Raw genomic sequence first — 21,827 nt, 5'->3', positions numbered from 1 at the left:
CTTGATGAGCCCTGCCCCTTGGTTCACTCTACTTCCCTATAAGCCAACCTCCCTCCCCTTCCCCTGTGATCACTGCTTGCAGAGGCAATAAAGTCATTGTTGTTTCAAATTCATGCATTCTTTATTAATTCATCACACAAATAGGAGGATAACTGCCAAGGTAGCCCAGGAGGGGTGTGGGAGAAGGGAGGAGGGAAGGACTAGGCCACACTGCACTTTAAAATTTATTGAATGCCAGTTTTCTGTTGCTTGGGCAGTCCTCTGGGGTGGAGTGGTTGGATGCCCGGAGGGCCTCTCTCCCTCTCCCCCCCCGCATTCTTGGGCATCTGGGTGAGGAGCCTATGGAACCTGGAGAGGAGGGCGGTTGGTTACACAGGGGCTGCAGTGATAGTCTGTGCCTTTCCTGCACCTCAACCGTACGCCAGAGCATATCAGTTTGATCCTCCAGTAGTCTCAGCATTGCATCCTGCCTCCTTTCATCATGATGCCACCACCTTTCCTCTTGATCCCACCACCTCTCCTGTTGCTCCAGCCATCTATCCTCTCATGCATCCCTCCTATCCTCACGTTCATTTTGTGCTTTCCTGGACTCTGCCATTGTCTGCCTTCACGTATTCTGCTGGGCTCTTTCAGTGCAGGTGGACTGCATGAACTCAGAGCATTTCATCGCAAGTGCGTTTTTTTCACCTTCTTATCTGCGCTAGCCTCTGGGACAGAGATGCTAGTCAGTGTTGAAACATTTGCAGCTGCAGGAGGAAAAAAAGGGAGAGTAAAATTGAAAAAAAGACACATTGGCCATTTAAAAGGAGGGGCTGACGTTTTCAGGTTAACATGCAGCACAAACCCAACAAACCCCCCTGCACACACCCAATTCTCTAAGATGATCGCTTCACCCCTCCCCACACCACTGGCTAACAGTGGGGATGATTTCTTTTCAGCCACAGGCAAACAGCCCAGCAGGAACGGCCACCTCTGATGTCCCCTTAATAAAATTCCCCTATTTCAACCAGGTGACCATGAATGATATCACTCTCCAGAGGATAACACAGAGATAAAGAATGGATGTTGCTTGAATGCCAGCAAACACCAGGACCACACGTTGCCATGCTTTCTTATGCAATGATTCCAGACTACGTGCTACTGGCCTGGTGTGGTAAAGTGTCTTACCACGGAGAACGCAATAAGGCTGCCCTCCCCGGAAACCTTTTGCAAAGGCTTTGGGAGTACCTCTAGGACAGCTTCATTGAGATGTCCCTGAAGGATTTCCGCCCCATCCCCAGATACGTTAACAGACTTTTCCTGTAGTTGTACTGACCGCGAATGCATCCCAAGTCTTCAGGGCAAATTAATTATTAGACATGCTTGCTTTTAAACAGTGTATTGTATTTACAAAGGTACACTCACCAGAGGTGCCTTTTCCGCCTTCAAGGTCCGGGAGCCTGGGTTGGGAGGGTATTGGCTCCAGGGTGATAAACAGTTCCTGGCTGTTGGGGAGAATGGCTTCTCCGTTTGCCTGGTGTGCATCATCATCTTCCTCGTCCCCAAAGTCCTCATCCCTGTTGCATGAGACTCCCTTGCAGGAGTCCATGTACAGGTGTGGGGTAGTTGTAGGGGCACCCCCTAGAATTGCATGCAGATCATAGAGGCAGTATGTCTGGGGCTCTGACCCCGAGCGGGCGTTTGCCTCTTTGTTTTTTTTGGTAGGCTTGCCTGAGCTCCTTAAGTCCCTGTGATAGTCTCTGTCCTTCATATGTCCTTGGAGATTTTTTCAAATATTTTGGCATTTCATCTTTTGGAACGGAGTTCTGATAGCACAGATTCATCTCCCCATACAGTGATCAGGTCCAGTACCTCCCGTTCGGTCCATGCTGGAGCTCTTTTGCGATTCTGGGACTCCATGATCATCTCTGCTGATGAGCTCTGCGTGGTCACGCCATGATGACCAAACAGGAAATGAAATTCAAAAGTTGGCAGGGCTTTTCCTGTGTACCTGGCCAGTGCATCTGAGTTGAGAGTGCTGTCCAGAACTGTCACAATGGAGTACTGTGGGATTGCTCCCGGAAGCCAATACCATCGAATTGCATCCACACTACCCCAAATTTGACCCGGCGATGTCGATTTGAGCACTAATCCCCTCATCAGGGAGGAGTACAGAAATCAATTTTAAGAGCCCATTAAGTCAACAAAAATGGCTTTGTTGTATGGACAGGTGCAGGGTTAAAAATCGATCTAATGCTGCTAAATTCGACTTAAACTCGTAGTGTAGAGCAGGGCCAAGACGGAAAAATTGCTAGCAAATCTGAAGGTGAAAGGCAATTTTGGTGAAAGTGATCATGAAATGATGAGGATTTCATTATTTTAAGGAAAGGAAGGTGAGAGAGCAGCAGAATAAGGACAGTGGACTTCAAAAAAGCAGCCTTTAACAAACTCAGAGAGCTGGGAGGTAAGGTCCCATGGGAAGAAAATCTAAGGGAAAAACGTGATTAGGAGAGCCAGCAGTTCCTCAAAGGAACAATAGTAAAGCACAACTGCAGACTATTCTGATGCAAAGGAAAGGTAGGAGGAGACAATATGGTTCCATCAGGAGCTCTTTAATTACCTGAATATCAAAAAGGAATCCTACAGAGAGTGGAAATATGGTCAAATTGCTAAGGAGGAATACAAAAGAATAGCACAAGTATGTATGGACAAAATCAGAAAGGCTAAGGCCCAAAAATGAGTTACAACTGACCAGGGACATAAAAGGCAATAAGAAGAGGTTCTTTAAATACATTAGGAAAAAGAGAAAGACAAAGGAAAGTGTAGGTCCTCTACTTGCAGGGAAGGAGTGCTAATAACTGATGACATCAAGAAAGCTGAAGTGCTTAATGTTTGTTTTGCGTCAGTCTTCCCTAAAAAGGTTAATGATAACCAGATATTCAACCCATAATACTGACAACCACGGGGAAGGAATGCAAGCCAAGATAGGGGAAACACAGGTTTAAGACTATTTAGATCATAGAATATCAGGGTTGGAAGGGACCTCAGGAGGTCATCTAGTCCAACCCCTGCTCAAAGCAGGACCAATCCCCAACTAAATCATCCCAGCCAGGGCTTTGTCAAGCCTGACCTTAAAAACTTCTAAAGAAGGAGATTCCACCACCTCCCTAGGTAACCCATTCCAGTGCTTCACCACCCTCCTAGTGAAAATTTTTCCTAATATCCAACCTAAACTTCCCCCACTGCAACTTGAGACCATTATTCCTTGTTCTGTCATCTGCTACCACAGAGAACAGTCTAGATCCATCCTCTTTGGAATCCCCTTTCAGGTAGTTGAAAGCAGCTATCAAATCCCCCCTCATTCTTCTCTTCTGCAGACTAAATAATTCCAGTGCCCTCAGCCTCTCCTCATAAACCATGTGCTCCAGCCCCCTAATCATTTTTGTTGCCCTCCACTGGACTCTCCAATTTTTCCCACATCCTTCTTGTGGAGTGGGGCACAAAACTGGACACAGTACTCCAGATGAGGCCTCACCAATGCCGAGTAGAGGGGAATGATCACATCCCTCGATCTGCTGGCAATGCTCCTACTTATAAAGCTCAAAATGCCATTAGCCTTCTTGGCAACAAGGGCACTGTTGACTCATATCCAGCTTCTAGTCCACCGTAATCCCTAGGTCCTTTTCTGCAGAACTTCTGCCTAGCCTCTCAGTCCCTAGTCTGTAGCAGTGCATGGGAGTCTTCCTTCCTAAGTGCAGGACTCTGCACTTGTCCTTGTTGAACCTCATCAGATTTCTTTTGGCCCAATCCTCTAATTTGTCTAGGTCACTCTGTATCCCATCCTTACCCTTCAGGATATCTACCACTCCTCCCAGTTTAGTGTCATCTGCAAACTTACTGAGGGTGCAATCCACACCATCCTCCAGATCATTAATAAAGATATTGAACAAAACCAGCCCCAGGACCGACCCTTGGGGCATTCCTCTTGATATCGGCTGCCAACTAGACATGGAGCCATTGATCAGTACACATTGAGCCCGATGATCTAGCCAGCTTTCTATCCACCTTAAAGTCCGTTCATCCAGCCCATACTTCTTTAACTTTCTGGCAAGAATACTGTGGGAGACGGTATCAAAAGCTTTGCTAAAGTCAAGGAATAACACGTCCACTGCTTTCCCCTCATCCACAGAGCCAGTTATCTCATCATAGAAGGCATCTAGATTAGTCAGGTATGACTTGCCCTTGGTGAATCCATGCTGTCTGTTCCTGATCACTTTCCTCTCCTCTAAGTGCTTCAGAATTGATTCCTTGAGGACCTGCTCCATGATTTTTCCAGGGATAAATTAGATGTATTCAAGTCAGCTGGGCCTGATGAAATTTATTTTAGGTACTTAAGGAACTAGCTGAAGCAATCTTGAAGCCATTAATAATTATATATGAGAACTCCTGGAGGACAGGTAAGGCCCCAGAAGATCAGAGAAGGACAAACATAGTACCTGTCTTTAAAAAGGGAAACCAAGTAAAACCCAGGGAATTATAGACCAGCCAGTCTAACTTCAAAACCTGGAGCACATTATTAAACAATTTATTTGTAAGCACCTGGAAGATGTAAGGAATAGTTAGCATAAACAAATCATGCCAAACCAACTTAATTTCCTTCTTTGATAAGGATTACTGACGTAGTGAATGGAGGGAAGCAGTAGATGTGATATACCTTGATTTTAGTAAGGCTTTTTACACAGTTCTGCATGGCACACGGTCTAGATGAATTTACTATAAGGTGGGCGCACAACTGGTTAAAAGACCATACTCAAAGAGTAGCTATCAATGGCTTGCTGTCAAATTGGGAGGATGTATCTAGTGGGGTCCTGTAGCGAACTGACTCACCAGCGTGGCGCCTCCTGCTGGTCATCTGGGAATTAGCTCTTTTCCAGCTTGCAGAGCACCCTCTGCAGGCCAGTGTCTCACCTGCCGCTGGCCCCATGTCCTGCCCAGACCCTGGTGCCCTTTACCCTGGGGTTCTGCCCCAGCAGTACCCCCACACTTTGGGTCTCCCCTCCCAGGGGAACCCCCAACCCTCTAAACCCACCTTGCCTCAGTGGCCACTGCCAGTCATCATCTAGCCCCCGCTCACTCGGGCAGACTGCAGTCTGTAAACCACTCATCATTGGCAAGGGAGTAGGACCTGCTGCCTTTGCCTAACCCCAGGCTACACCTCTGCAGCCTCAGTACCTCTTTAGGCCTGGCACAAGGCCTGCAGCCTGAGGAGTTACCAGGCTGGAGCTCCCCAGCCCTATTCCTATTCCTATTCCTCTGCTCTGCTCTGCTCTGCTCTAGTACCTTGCTCTCAGGTACCTAGCCCTTCCCACTCCCGGGCTAGAGTAAGACTTCTACAGCTCCTGGCCCTCAGCCCTCTAATAGGGCCAGCTGTGGCCTGATTGGGGCATGGCCCCAGCTGTGGCTGCTTCCCCCAATCATCCTAGCTTTTCCTAGCAGCAGCCCTCTCCAGGGCTGCTTTTACTATTGGCTCCCCCAGGCAGCTCTCTCCCAGGGCTGTTTTAACCCCTTCAGGGCCGGAGCAGGGTGACCACCCCGCTACTGGTCCTGTGGGGTCAGTCCTGTGTCTGGTATTATTCAATATTTTCATTAATGATTTGGATAATAGAATGGAAAGTATGCTTATAAAATTTGCAGATGATACCAAACTAAGACAGGTTGCAAGCACTTTGGAGGCCAGGATTAGAATTCAAAATGACCTTGACTGGTCTGAAATCAACAGGATGAAATTCATTAAAGACAAGTGCAAAGTTCTACACGTAGGAAGCAAAAATCAACTGCACAACTACAAAATGGGGAATAACTGTCTAGGCGGTAGTATTGCTGAAAAAGATGTGGGGGTTTTAGTGGACCACAAACTGAATATCCATTTTCAATGTGATGCAGCTGCAAAAAACGCTAATATGATTCTGGGGTGTTATGTGAGACACAGGAGATAATTGTCCCGCTATATTCGGCACTGGTGAGGCCCCAGCTGGTGTTCTGCATCCAGTTCTGGGCGCGACAATTTAAGAAGAGTGTGGACAACTTGGAAAGAGTCCCAGAGACAAGCAACAAAAGTGATAAAAGTTTTAGAAAACCTGACCTATGAGGAAAGGTTGAAAAAACTGGGCATATTTAGTCTTGAGGGGAAAAAAGACTGAGGAGGGACCTAATAACACTCTTCAGATATGCTAGGGGCTGTTATAAAGACGGTAGTGATCAGTTCTCCATGTCCACTGAAGGTAGGACAAGAAGTAATGGTTTTAATATGCAGCAAGGGAGACTTAAGTTAAATATTGGGAAACACTTTCTAACTGTAAGGACAGTTAAGCTCTGGAATAGGCTTCCAAGGGAGGTCGTGGAGTCCCCATCTTTGGAAGCTTTTAAAAACAAGCTGGACAAACACCTGTCAGGGATAGTCTAGGTTTACTTGCTCCTGCCTCAGTGTAGGGGGCTGACTTGTTGACTTCTCGAGGTCCCTTCCAGCCCTACAGTGCTATGATTGTATGAACTGATCCCCTGAAGCCTGATTAATGATTACCCAGAAACACGATCAAATAACAAATGTCATGTTTGAGGTGTCCTAGTTATTCACTCATGGATTCCCATTAAGGACTTGGAGACCCATTGCAAATTATTTAACTTTGAAATGAGCGAGGTGCTGAGCACCTTCACACAGTGAATGTTAAGGGCATTAGTGCTGACGTCGTAGGTGCTCTGGGGCTCAAGACACCCACGGAAAAAAATAGTGGATGCTCAGCACCCACCAGCCGCAACTGTTTGGCAGCACCGCCAATCAGCTGTTCGGCAGCTTTGAAGATCAGCTGTTCGGCGGCTGGGGGAGACACTTGGGGGAAGGTGGAGAGCAGCGAGTGGTGGGTGGGCAGGGGCCTCAGGGAAGGGTTTGGGGTGAGGGCAGAGCCTCAGGGAAGGGGGCAGAGTGGGATGGGAAGAGGTGGAGTGACAGTGGGGCCTTGGGATAGGGTGGAGTGGGGGCAGGGCCTCTTGGTGGAGCAGGGGTGGAGCACCCCCAGGGAAAAATAAAAGTCAGCACCTAGGGTTAAGGGCACCCAACACCTTACAGAAGATGTTCAACCCATCACAAGACCAGACAGTGTGTGAACAAACAAATGAAAAGAAATAATTGCCATATATTTTGTTCATTTATTTTGACAACTTCAAATTAATTGGAATAATTTGGTGATACTTTTATAGATGCACAGATATTAAAGCCAGAAGGGACTCATATTTACGACCACCTAGTCTGACCTCCTGCGTAATGCAGACTAGAGAATTTTACCCAGTAAGTTCTCCATGAGCTTGAGCAGAATTTGAGAATGCTCTAGAAAGACTTTGTGTGATGAGAATCCTCCACTTCCCTTAGGAAGTTCTTTCAGTGGTTAATTAGCTTCACTGTTAAAAATTTATGCTTTTTCCTAGTTTGAACGTGGTACTTAGAAAGTATAGTAATAGGCAATATAGAACTACCTAGGGGAGCTAGACAGGTGGATACTTTACTATCATACTTCACAATATACCAATCTGTGTTTTGTGGTATAGTTTGTAAAAATAATGGCATCTTGTGACCTGAATTTTTTCAGTGGCTGCACACCTTAATTCCCATTAAAGTCAATAGAAGCTGCGAGCGCTCAGGCCCTCTGGAAAATCAGCCCTAAATACTGGTGATGAAATCTTTAAAGGAAGTGGGAAGAGAGATTGAAATGTTCTGTGTGACTTATAAGATATGTGGCTTATTGAGGTTCTACTGTATATATCCGAGCATTTCAATGCTCCTAGGTATCAGTCGTGTAAGGTATCAGTATGTAAGTTGACACATGTGGCTCCATTGAGTTTAATGAGAGTACACATGTGTGAGTCTTGCAGGATTGGGGCATCACAGCTGGAAGTTGGGCTGCTAACTCTCTTGGGTCCCTTTAAAAATCCCAACTTACTTTTTTTTTTAAAGAAAAATATGGTCTTGTCTTTCTTGTTTGATTTAAAGTTTCAGTGAGTTGAATTAGAGTTTATTTTTTAGATCAAATACTTATAAACTGCCAGTTTGGTTTTCCCATAGTGTGTTTTTACCAAAATCAGTGTAGAAAACAGCATCTTTGGGAATCCAATAATAATTGTTATGGATCCAATCCATGCATTCTCAAAGCTCTGACTCTATCATGGAATTAAACATGTTAATACTAAATAACATATTTGATCCTAAAGTTTATCACTAAACCCAGTGCCTTTAATTTAAATCAGTCTCAGTGTTCTCACTCCAATACCATTTTGTTTTACAATTTAGCAAAATATTTTTAGTAGCTAATGAATCTGTAATGAAATCACTGTCAGTCTTAAATCATGCTGTTTTTCTTTCAAGCACTATGAATTAACTGAAAAGAAATAATTTACATGTGGCTATTAAATCAACCTGTGTACCAGACTTTTCTCTGAAGCCAATATGCATGTGTGAGAACCAATAATGTATCTGTTGAGAGCAATATATTTCATCTCAAACCCAATATGTGGGTGTTCTGGCTGAGCTGGTTTCATTGAAACTAGGAAACTGGTGCAATTTTACTGAAAGCTGTGTAGGAAAAGAGCTGAAGCTCCAGAAGGTCCATCCTATTCTCTCTCAGGGTGAACCTACAAGTATTCTCAATTGCATTGTAGCAAGTAACAACAAAGGCCCAGCTCCTCGTAGGTATGCAGTCAATGGGAGTTAGGAGCCTAAACACCTTTGATGATTTGGGCCAAAGTGTGGAACACTTTCTGTTATGAGAAGGTTGGCTGTGGGCAACATCCTTTGATTTCTTTAATAGTTAAAACAAGTGCCAACATACAATGGCCCTTCTTGGTCTGAACAGTCTTATGGGCTGTGTAGGTTCTGTGGATCACATATGTATTAAAGATGAGGGGATCTGCTGACTGCACCCTTGAGCTCCTGGCAAGCTGCCAGTGATGACCTAGGTTGAGCACCCCTGAATTACTGAATCCTCATGAAACATCCATCGTTAAAAGCCAAATCATCTTTATGTGCCAGCTATATTAGAACATGTACTATACTCCTTATGTCAGTCTGTGTGAATCTGAACTAGCATGGTGTATTGCACCCACTGCTTTTCCCCGATACAAAAAAAATGAAATCTAAACTTTCCCATTAATGGATATTCCATGTGCCTTCAAACTGGTACATTACAACTTGCACTAGTTTGTGACTCCTCCTGGATTTAAGACCTGTAATCAGTTTTTTCCCAAAAGTGCTATTAATTTAATCTGTTATTGAATTTTGTCCTAATTTTGGATATCAGGCATATTTCTCTGACAGCCAGACACTTTGGGCACACGTGACAGAAGGAGGCGCCAGGGTCTGTTGAACAGGAGATAAAAAACGTGACGACTTGCAGGGACAGCAGAAGAGTGTGCTGCTTTAATCCCATTAAGGAACCCTTTCACAGCTCGCCATCACCGTGTAGTTTAAAAATTAATTTGCAATAATAAGACATGTCTCTGGTTTTGATTCCTTTGTACCACAGTCAAGCACAAGTTCTGGTTTGTTGCTAATAACTCAGGGGATTGTGTACAAGACAAAGCAGAGGTGTGAGTGATAGTTTATTTCAATTTGACAAGGATGAGTTGTACAGCATAGATGATAGCAGTAGTTTTTTAATTAAAGGAAAAACGTGCTGGGCTTTCTTTCAGAGCGGTGGGCAAGAGCTTTGGCGACATAGCCCCATTATGTGTTATTGAGTTTGGGTCTGTAATCCCCATTTTCCTGTTCATCAAGCTGTTGCTCATATACAGGGAGAGAGCTCCATTACTGGGATCCTTTGGTTTTAGCATGAGCCTTGTTTTTGTTGTTATAACATACACATCCAAATGCTAATCAGACAGTTGAAAGAAACAATTCACTATCTTGCTATATATTCATGACAAAAATTGTGTAAAAGTTGCAGCTCAATGGAGTAAGCCATGTGGTGGGTTAATGTGCTGATAGTTCACCTGATGGATGGTTTCATCTTTCATTGCTATTGGAAATTAGGGGTGAGATTGTGAAAGGCACAAATGAAAGCAAGGTGCTAACTTCCCATTGACTTTCATTGCACAGTGTGCTTTGAAAAATTCTCTAGAATATGGTCCAAACCACATTTTGATTGGCTGGTTGGACCTTTTGTATGCCACACATTAACTGACTCTGAATGGCAGAAAGCTGAGATTTCATCACTGAAAAACATTTTAAAGACCCCCTACACCCATTTAAGTGAGTGGGGGAAGAAAAGTCAATGGGGGACAAGGCGAAGAGAGACAGTATGTGTGTGGAGGGATTGAGGGGGGCCAAGGGAAGCAGTTGGGACTGAAGAAAGGAAGGGGCTGGAGGAGGAAAACTAAGATTTAGACTCTCTCCTCCCACAAAGACTTGCCATTTCAGAAGCAGCTTAGAGATCTCCAGGCACTTACCATCTCTGCAGTCGCTGTCTTAGCTATTCCTACAACAGCATTCACCATGGGATTCAAGGACCAAACCCACTTTCCAGCAGAAAAGCTCAGTGGGAAATGTTTGATAGTCTCAATTTCATTTTTACAAATGAAAATGGGTCAAAAGTGGCTGTCAGGCCACAAGCCACTGCTGGAGGAATAGGGGGGATACTGAGGGGGCAGAAAGAGTTCAGTAGTCCAGAAAAGGGGGATGGTTTGAAAATAGTATTTCTGAATGCATTAGACCAGGGGTGGGCAAAGTAGGGCCCACAAGCCGTGTCCGGCCCATCAAAACTTTTGATCTAGCCCTTGAGCTCCTGCCAAGGAGCAGGGTCGGGGGCTTGCCCCGCTCCAGTGCTCCAGCCGGAGAGGAGGGTTGGGGGCTTTCTGCGAGGCTCCCAAAAGCAGCGGCATGTCCCCCCTCTGGCTCCTACATGTAGGGCAGCTAGGGGGCTCTGCATGCTGCCCCCGCCCCAAGTGCTGCCCCCCACACCTCCCATTGGACGGGAACCATGGCCAATGGGAGCTGCAGGGCCAGTGCCTGCAGATGGGGCAGCGCGCAAAACCGCGTGGCTGGCACCGCGCCTCCACGTAAGAGCCAGAGGGGGGACATGCCGCTGCTTCCGGGAGCTGCTTGAGGTAAGTGCCACCCGGAGCCTGCACCCCTGAGCCCGCACCCCAACCCCCACCCCAGCTCTGATCCTCCTCCTGCCCTCCAAACCCCTCGGTCCCAGCCCGGAGCACCCTCCTGCACCCCAAACCCTGCATCCCTAGCCCCACCCCAGAGCTTGCACTCCCAGCCAGAGCCCTCAACCCCCCTTACACCTCAGTCCTGATCCCCCTCCTGCCCTCCGAACCCCTTGGTCCCATCCCAGAACACCCTCCTGCACCTCAAATCCCTCATCCCCAGCCACACCCCAGAGCCTGCTCCGCCAGCTGGAGCCCTCCCCCAACCCCTCCTGCCACAACCTAACCCCCAATTTCGTGAGCATTCATGGCCCGCCATACAATTTCTATACCCAGGTGTGGCCCTTAGGCCAAAAAGTTTGCCCATCCTTGCAATAGACAGTAGATGGGAAAAGGTGTGAATCATGTTTTCTTCTCCTTTTTGGCTTACTCTTCATCCAGGAACTGTTTTTTCCTGGAGGAAGGATACATTGTATACATTACCACAAAAAAAAGTTAAAGGCTTGTAAAAAAAAATGAAATGTGAAATTAAGGAGCCGCACTCCAACAATGAGTCATTACTTTGCTTTTTTGTTGGTTGTGCGCTGGAAGGCACTTGAAGAGTTAATACTGTAGGTCTCACTCCACCAGAAGTACAGCTGGCTAGAGTTCTCACTTTGAGATACTACTAGTAAAGCATTTGTGCTTACGATTATATTAGTCTGTATCACAATTTGGCACAGTTGCCAGTCTGCTAAGAAGAGCACTGGATTTGAAGCACATGGTATGCTGAGTGGAGGTCACAATGAAGGTGCTTTGGAAGAACATATACAGTGACTATCTGCACTCTCCTTGACTCTGGTCAGTGCTACTAGCCTTCAGGAGCACCAATTTAACATACAGCATTTTAAAAAATTGAAAGATAAAAGTTTCCTCTTAAAAAACCAAACCAGAAGCAAACAGCTGGCATTTAATAGCAGCTGTATGAACCATTATAGATGAGGCATTTGTACCCTCTATTGTATGTAGAGCACCAGATCCTGAGACCTTTACTTAGTTTATGCTGAGCCGTTACTAAGGTGTTTGCATAAACAAGGACTGAATAAAATCTGACTGTAATGAATATTGAATAAATGGAAATGGTATTTGGTTCAAACTCAATAATAGACGGGGCAGAAATGATTGCCTCACATGGCTGTTACAGCAAATATAAATTCTAAATAATATTGTTAGTCAATTCCATAACCTCACCTAACAATGTCTCAAGTACCTCTCTTCCTTTATGTTTTCTCAATAACTTGGTAATGATCCATACGACTATGAAAAAAACAGGCTAGCGTTCATACATTTACCTGTAATTAGAAGTTGTAAGGGAATGTCAGTTTACCACTAATCATAATTAAAGGAGGACATATCCATTTTCTAGAATGACATTTTGGTAATTAAATCTACCCTTATCTTCTCCAAAATGATTCCGTTTGTGTTTGTTTCTAAATTGCACAATGCACAGGCTAACCCCTTACTCTGAGTGCTCTGGGCTTTATGCCGGTACTATTGACTGAGAAGGTTAGCATACGTATTCTCTTCTGCCTGCAGGTAATGTTTGTTGGCAAAATGGCAGTTTTAAAATATAGGGTCAGATCGTCAGCTGGTGTAAATGGTATAGCTCCATTTAAGTCAACAGAACTACATCAGTTTACACCAGCTAAGGATGTGGCCCATAAATAGCAATGAACAAAGAAACAAGTAGCCTCCCCTAGAACTAGAAGGCAGGCTTCAAACAAGCAACCTGCCAGTACTGAGTGAGGAGAGGCATTTAGTAGGTGAGAGAGGTGTAGGGTCCATTGCAGGTGAACAGGAGGGTGATATGTACTGGCCACAAGAAAGAGGAAAGAAGAAGAGCTGATGTCATGGGAAGGGACCTAAAGGAGACGGAGCCTTCTTCTAACCTCCCACCCACCAATCTTAACCCCTGCTGGGCCACCATCAGAACAGGCTATGCTGAAGTGAAAAGTGGCTGAGTCAGCCATGTCAGGGATACAACAAAGTGGAGTTTCTAATTATGCAGCTTTCAACAGGTATTTGAATTATTATGCAGGTTAAACAAAGTCTCAGGTGTAAGCCAGAATGTGGCTTAGCACCTGTTTGAAATTGAATTTCTGCTTAACTCTAGCTGACCAAAGGGAATCCCTGGAGCATAAAAGATGTGATCAGTGCAGCTGACCAGCCTATGACCAGGGGAAGGGATAGCTCAGTGGTTTGAGCATTGGCTTGCTAAACCCAGGGTTGTGAGTTCAATCCTTGAGGGGGCCATTTTGGGATCTGGGGCAAAAATTGGGGATTGGTCCTGCTTTGAGCAGGGGGTTGGACTACATGATCTCCTGAGGTCCCTTCCAACCCTGATATTCTATGACCCACTTCCTAGTGAAATATCATGAAAGGAAGCAAGCCTGTTGGGGGCTGGGATCAGGGATTGGACAGAAGGAGTGGGATACTGATGATCTACTTGGGATGCTAGAGAGCCTGTTGGGGAGAGGGAATAGGGGACTGAGCGAAGAACTGATTGGACTGGGAAATAGAGTGACAGAAATCTCTAAGTCTTTGGTATCTGAACTGTGGGGAACTGCCCTATTCCTCCAAACATATTGGGGTTCACCCAGAACTATTTTCAATAACCTGAGGATATTACAGTGTGTTGTTCTGATCCATTATTAAATGCCCTTGATATCGCTCATGTCAGACTGAGGAAGTAGGAGACTTAAGTTCATGCTTTGCAAAACCTTTTACAAGATTTTTATTTGATAGTCAGCTACCAAAATAGTACCCTCTGACTGTACACCGATAAGATTCATACCCAGAGAGTATATTTAGAATAGTGCCTTAGTAATACTATCTTGTCTCAAGGCTTTTATATGGTATTCCTGTTCATCTCAATTTCTTTGATAACCATTCTTGGTAATAGTGCCTTCTTTTTGGGGCGCTAGGAGGTTGGCTATTCCCCACCAATGCAGCAGGGAGAGGTCTGGTTCCATAAACCTAGGACTTCTGATTTTTGAGGATTATTAATTTCATTTTGGGGGGGTTATTTTGAGCAATTTTTGAGTTTTATGTAGATGTCCAAAATCCAGAGGGCTTTCTCTTTGTGTACAGCATAATGAGTAATACATAATATACATTACTCATTGCTTTGGTATATACTGGAATGAATAAACTTTTGGTAATGGTTCCTAGTTCACTTTAACATAGTACTGTTTTGGTTTTTTTTAGTGTAGCACTATGTTAAAGCATGCTAATGCACACCAGCAGGAACCATAGACTATCAGGTTTGGAAGGGACCTCAGGAGGTCATCTAGTCCAACCCCCTGCTCAAAGCAGGACCAATCCCCAATTTTTCCCCCAATCCCTAAATGGGCCCCTCAAGGATTGAACTTACAACCCTAGGTTTAGCAGCCCAATGCTCAAACCACTGAGCTATCCCTCCCCACAATTAAATTTAATTGCGCCAATTAAAGTGCAACACAGTAGCGTGTTTTAGAAATCACATCCCCATAATCTACATTACTGCTCCATGTAGACAAACCCTTAGATTAGAATTACCATACATTTGGGTTTTCCCGGACATTGCCTCCTCCGCCCTCTGTCTGGGTGGATTTTTCAAATAAGAGGCAACGTCAGGGTTTTTTTGTGGAGCAGACATTGCAGCTCAGAAAGAGTCCCGATTGGTCCTTCCTCTGCATCCACATCTAATTGGTTCCTCACAGCTGCAGGATCCTGCCCACCCAAGCCCTGGCTCCCAGCCCTGGGGAGGGGGAGAGCCCCGCAGGGAGGTGCTGACAGACAGCTGTTGCTGCATCCCAGGTCTGCACCAGCTGCCCTGCCACCATGACAGGGTGCGACACTGCTCCCCCACCTCAAGAGTGAGTCCCCAGGTACTCCTCCCAGTGTAGTCACACCCCTTCAGCACCTCCCAAGTATTCCCCAGTACACATACGTGCCTCCAGCACCTGCCAAATTCCCCTTCCAGCACCCCCCAAATATCTCTCAGTACACACAACCCCCCCCCCAGCACTCCCCAACTGTACTCCCCTCCAACTCCCCTCCCCTTCCTCCCCCACCAAGAGTATCATCTTTTTTGGGAACTGAAACATGTTAACCCTACTTAGATGCAAGTGACCTTTTCTGGTGTTTATTGGATAAACACCTATTTCTTTTCTTTTTTGTAATGTGGGTATTTTATGAATGTTCCTCAGTTAAAACAAGAAATCAGAAGCCCTCTATACACCCTGACCCATACAGTGTCCTGCTTTTATTTTGGTTGGTTGCCAGAAACTCAAGATTGCGCCATCATAGAGTCCTGGCCAGAGTAGGTTTCCTTAGGTATGTCTGCTCTGCAGTTAGACACCCACAGCTGGCCAATGCCAGCTGACTCAGTTCCCAGGACTCGGGCTAAAGGGCTGTGTAATTGTGGAGCAGATGTTTGGGCTCAGGCTACACCCTGAGCTCTGGGACGCTCCCACCACAGAGTTTCCAGCCTGATCCTGAATGTCTACACCACGGTTAAACTGCCCCTTAGCCCAAGCCTTGCAAGCCACGGGCTTTTAATTGCAGTTTAGACATATCCCCTGAGGCCCACGAGAACCAGGAATCCCTGAACAGAAGCAGAGAGCACTAGCATGCCCTTGCACCCAGCCATTGTGTTGAACTGCTGTGGCATTGTGTATGATTACATTAATTCAGTGCTGTTGCTGTTTTTATTTTAACCAGGTAACGATGATTCAGACATAGAGATCCAAGAGGACGAGGGATCTGATAGTGAAGTGGAAGACAGGCAGCTAATAAAGCAGCGCACAGCCATGGAGATCCTGATGCAAGGTATCCTCACTTCCCCTTAATTCCCCCTCTTCCTCCTCACTGCTCAGCGCAGGGTTTGGACACTTTTTTTTGTGGGACACTTTGGGTATAAGATCCTGTTAGGGTTCACGAGCTTGCACCCTCCTCAGTTCCCTTTTGCTGACAGGGGTACTGTAGTGCTTCAGAGAAAAGGAGTCTTTTCAAGGGAGCCAAGGCAAGGGAAATTTTACGGAAAGATCAGTGTGTTTTTACCTTGTCTGGATTCAGAAATAGCTTTGGAAATAGCCATAGGCCTGTGGTCCCAATGCCTTCTTTTCCTTTCGCGGTAGATGTAGAGTGAATTCACATATTCCCTACACCAGCAGTTCTCAAACTATGGGTCAGGACCCCAAAGTGGGTTGGGACCCCATTTTAATGGGGTAACCAAGGCTGGCTTAGACTTGCTGGGACCTGGGCCCAAAGCCCAAGGGCTTCAGCCCTGGAGAGCAGGGCTTAGGTTACAGGCCCCCTGCTTGGGGCTGAAGCCCTTGGGCTTGGGCTTTGGCCCCCATCCTGGGGAGGTGGGGGGTGCTTGGGCGGGCTCAGGCTTCGGTCCCCCCTCCTGGGGCCGTGTAGTAAGTTTTGTTGGCAGAAGTGGGTCGCGGCACAATGAAGTTTGAGAACCCCTGCCCTACACTAACCTCCTGAGGTGCTTCTTCAAAACTTGGCCTTTCGTTGTATTCACAACGCCACCCAAACTGCCCTAGTAATGTGCCCAAGAAACTTGCACTGTTTCCCTTATGGAAGGACAGGTTAGCTCACATGATTGAAATAACATATGAGTTGGAGATTTTAACCTCTAAGATACTAGTTCCAGCACAGCCCTGACCAGCAGTGACTCAGAGTAGTTACTATCTGAGAGCTGCTTTGATGGCTTGTGTGAAGTGACCTGGAGCTCTTGGTTCAGTTCCTACTGTACAGTTGTCTACATTAAAAATAAGAAGTACCTAATTGTCACCTTGGGGCAGTTTCAGCAGAGGCCAAGTATTTAAAAGAGACAGACAATGAAAGGTTTCAGAGTAACAGCCGTGTTAGTCTGTATTCGCAAAAAGAAAGGGAGTCATCGTGGCACCTTAGAGACTAACCAATTTATTTGAGCATAAGCTTTCGTGAGCTACAGCTGTAGCTCACGAAAGCTTATGCTCAAATAAATTGGTTAGTCTCTAAGGTGCCACAAGTACTCCTTTTCTTTTAGAGACAATGAATTATCTCTTCACGGGCAGCAATGGACCTCTAGGCCAGGGGCGAAGGAGCAGTGTGAGGAAGTTCATACAGCTACTGCTCCTGCTGGAACCTGTTCTTTGGAAAAACTGGCAAGTCTACGCCTAATTCTGTTCTCATCTACTGCCGCATCATTCTGTTAATTTTCCTAGAGTTATTTTGGATTTAGGCTGGTGTATGTGGGAGCAGAGCCAGACCCTGGATCTCAGCCAGGCACATTTCAAACATTTTTATCCCAAACTGTTTGCAATGATTTTCGTAATAAAAGTACTCTCTCTCGAAAACCACCAGAAGCACAAATATTCACAAATAATTTTTACATCAGAATTTATTAGAAAAAAACCAGCATGCATCTTCATGGTTTTGGTGCTTTGGGAATAGTTAGCCCTAAACTGTGTATGAGCTCACTCTTGGTCACTGCTCCAGTATACAGCTAAATACTACACTTACTTCCATCTATGCCGATTGCCTTTGCCGATTTTCAGTTGTTAACACTGAGACAAAACAAAGCACAAGCTAGCTGGCTATAGTCAAATGGTGGGTCCTTAACAACAGCTTCGGAAGGAAGAAACAGCATCTAAAAGCAGTGGATTTTGCTGTGAGTGAGGTTTTTGTAGGAAAAGCTTTGCTGCTGCAAATAACTATGGCTGCAGACTCGTTATTAACGAAAGTATTATTTGTTATGCTTCATGTAGGCAATTCCCAATCTCCTGGTACATCTTCACTGCCAGAGTGCCTAGATCAGGGGTTCTCAGACTGGGGGTCGTGAGGTTATTACATGGGGGATCTCAAGCTGTCAGCCTCAACCCCCAAGGCCCGCTTCGCCTCCAGCATTTATAATAGCGTTAAATATTTTAAAATGCGCTTTTAATTTATGAGGGGGTTGCACTCATAGGCTTGCTGTGTGAAAGGGGTCACCAGTACAAAAGTTTGAGAGCCACTGGCCTAGATCGCTTGCCACAGTTCCATAGTTACTGTGCCTCCAGGCTTAATAGACTTCTTCTGGCACATAATCCACCTCTGAACTTTTCCATAATTTATCTGATCTCTCTGTTTGCTGAATCAAGAGTGGCCATCCCTCTGAGCCTGCACCCTCTCCTTACCTGCCTTTCTTACATTTCTTTCTTCACTGCCCTGTCCTCTACTTGTCTGCACAGGAACATTGCACTATCTCTTGCTATGTCACATGGCACCAGGAGGCAAATTATCAGCAACTAAGGACACTGCTTGTAATTGACCTAAAACATCAAGGGACATACTCAAATCTCACAACGAGAAGGATCTTACTTCATGAGTATAGCATTTTTGTTTTCTCTGTTGTTTACCCCCTGACAGGCTAAATAGGAAAGTGACAAGTGTAAAGCCTGTTCATATCTAAACAGATGATTAGATGGCACAGTGATTACATGTAGTGCACTGATCTGTCACTTCATTTCTGGAGACTAAGGTTCCAACCTGAATTTTCAGTCATAAGTGAGATAAGTTCAGAGTCTAGTCAGAACTGGCTCTAGGTTTTTTGCCACCCCAAGCAAAAAAAAATTTTGCCCACCCCCCCACCCTTTTTTTTTTTGGCTTTTACACGTTTGCACTTTGAAATGGTTTGGGGGGGGGGGGTTTGACTGTTTAAAATTTTTTAAAAAATGAAAACAGAGAATTTGTAGTTAGTGAAATAAAACAATTTCCTACTAGTGTACTCATTTAATTTTAACAAAATCACAATTACAAACAATTCAGGTTCAACTATACACTAATGAAAAACGTTAGTCTCTTCCGGTGCGCCCAGTTTCTCATAAATTAAAAGAATTTATATGAACTGAATTTTTCTGGTTTTTATACTTGTATAGTTTTTTAATAATTCAATGAAATCTAAATTTTTTGCAGTGGTACTTCAATTGAAATTAATGCGAGTCTTGACAAACGATTTTGAGACATGGTGGACCTCAAATAATTTTTAAATAATTTCAGTTTTGAGAAACTGCGCTCACCAGAAGCCACTGATACTGATAATGTTAAAAGACTGCGTAATGCTATAGCAGTCCTTTGGAATGAGGTGCTCGGGGCTGTACATCCCACCCGTAGGCCCCCAGCAGATCTCAGACCCGGCCCCACCCCCCAGAGGGGACAGTAACCGATAGAGTGGCTGGGGGGCGGGTCAGCCGCGGGGAAGGGGGGCGGACCAGGAGTGCCCAGCCAGCACCGAGCTGCCCGGGGCAGCGGATCCCTTACCGGCCACGGGTCCTGCCCCTATCCCAGGCTCCCGTCCACTCGGCTCCGGCTCCTCCGCTGCTTGTGACACGTGTGGCAGGGGTGGGGAGAGGGGGAGAAGCTGCATCACTCTGCTCCCCCAGCGGCGGTGGGCCAGGGCAGGGACCACCCCTGGGCCAGGACTCCCACACTGAGCCCACCGCCCTGCCCCACGCAGGGGCTCATTGGTTGACTGAGCAGGGCTGGGGGGAAAAAAGGATGGTCAGAATGCTGCCCCTGGAAATGTGTCACCCCAAGCCCGTGCTTGCTTTGCTGGTCCCTAGAGGCAGTCCTGAGTCTAGTCAAGCTTCTAACTTAACTTTGGCCCATGTAATAAAACCATTACAGAATGTGACACATGTTGATGGTTTGTGCTCAGGAATAGCCCAGTAATGGAAATGCTACAGATTCAGACAGAGATGGTCTGTGTTTACAGAGCTGCATGAGAGAGCCTGATTGCATTAAGTCAACTGTTATTCAGTGCTGTCAGTTCTCTCAGCAACTTTATCCAGGGTGCTAATGAAGCCCAGTTATCCAGATGGCTTGGGGAGTGTGCCCAAAGTTCAATAGCTCTTGCTCTCTATTCTAGGAATTGAAGAGATCCCAACTATAGAAATATCACCTCTGTGTTTATATTTGGGGGTGAGGTTCGACAGCTTAGGCTATAGCAACCCAAGACTGGTTTAGTTTTTGGTGTGGGAGGATGGTCTTTATTAATGCAAAGTCAAAGACTAAGAGATCCAGATTTCCTAAAGCATATTAACATTCCAGCAGCTGTGTGTGGGATTGCTGTGATAATGGTGTGTTGGCTGACAAGCTAACCAGTGTATTTGGAGAAAATCTATTCTTGTGAAAAGCTACATTGTTTAACACAGTCCTAGCAAGGATGAGTACGGAAACGTTGCAGAAAAGAAAAGAGAAAAGGCTTTTTATTCAGAAAGCAAAATGCATCCTACAGGAGCATGTGGAACTAAGTATATAACAATCAAACCTAAGAGGCGGATTCTGGCTGGCGGTGCATGCAGGGGTCAGAGAGCCTGGTCCCCATGTCTGTGTATGTCCACTGTCTGACTTGCCCGTAACAGTTCTACATAAGCATGGTGGTGGCTGCACTGCACGGATCATTCCTAATCCCATTACCAATCGATTTCACAGGAGGGACTGCACATTGAGCAGCATGTAACCACTGTATAGTGCAGCTATACTATGAGAAATCTTTGATCCTGATGCCTTTCTAATGTACATGCACTTCCAGATTCTGCCAGGTTAAGTCTTAGTTTTGGTTTCAGAGCTGTATTTTTCTTTAAGACCTAGAGAGTCAGTAAGAACTGGATTATTATTAAATACCCCAAATAAGATTTTTTTTCATGTTTTGAAAAGCAGGAGAAAATCCATGGAAACCTGTGAGAACCTAAACAAGGAACAGACAGCTGTTGGGCATTCCTTATTGAATGTCCCCCCACCAGATTAATGGCCCATCTGTAGTTTCTTCACACCTTAGTGAGACTGGAGAGAAGGGAACATGCTAGAAATTCAGCAGCTGAGGTCTGCCACTCTGCCAGATGATTTGGGCAAGAAACAGCCTCTCCGTGACTCAGTTTCCCTATCTGTAAAATGGGTGTAAAAATCTTGACCATTGTAAAGCACTTTGAGATCTACTGATGAAAAGTGCTACATGAGAGCTAAGCATTATTATTATTTTGTGCCTACTTTCACAAATCTAATACTATTTGTGTGCTTTTGGAATGCTAATGACTGTGGCATCTGGGACCTGATCATGAAAGGTATTGAGCACTTCTGTCTCCAGTTGAAGTTGACAGGATTTTCAAGTGCTCAACACCTCTCAGATTCAGACCCTTGGAACTGAATGTACTTTGACAAATGCACCAGAGGGCAGACCTGCCCCCCTGTCATGGGGTGAAGTGGACAAAGCCTGAGTTAGAGACAAAATGGCACCTGTCACTTGGACTCTGCTGAGCCTCCATGTGGCTTTTTTTTTTTTTTTCACACGTCCATTCCCTGGAGGGATGACAGTTATTATTTTTATAACCACAGAATGTAAGTGTTGGACCCAAGACTCATAAAGAGCTCTGTGGAGTCTTTCCAGTCAGTTCCCTCGGTAAATGCAGCCTCAAGCTGTTGTTTTAAATCAGGGGTGGGCAAACTTCTTGGGCCGAGGGCCACATCTGGGTGGGGAAATAGTATGCAGGGCAGGGGGTTGGGGTGTGGGAGGGAGTGCAGGGTGTGGGAGGGGTTGCGGTGTACAGGAATGGGCTCAGGGCAAGGGATTGGGGCAGAGAAGGGGTGCGGAGTGTATG

General features: G+C 45.5%; 1 protein-coding gene across 1 annotated transcript in view; it reads left to right on the top strand.

Moving 5' to 3' along the window:
* The window catches only part of CLUAP1 (clusterin associated protein 1), a 157,599-nt gene that overhangs the window by 118,456 nt on the left and 17,316 nt on the right, over nt 1-21,827 (top strand). The window contains exon 10 of the mRNA XM_077828100.1: nt 15,919-16,026. Coding sequence (XP_077684226.1) covers nt 15,919-16,026 — 108 coding nt within the window. The remainder of the gene's footprint in view (nt 1-15,918; nt 16,027-21,827) is intronic.

Source organism: Eretmochelys imbricata, chromosome 10 (assembly GCF_965152235.1).
Source record: "Eretmochelys imbricata isolate rEreImb1 chromosome 10, rEreImb1.hap1, whole genome shotgun sequence".
Lineage (NCBI taxonomy): Eukaryota > Metazoa > Chordata > Testudines > Cheloniidae > Eretmochelys > Eretmochelys imbricata.
This window is presented reverse-complemented; position numbering and strand designations above follow the sequence as displayed.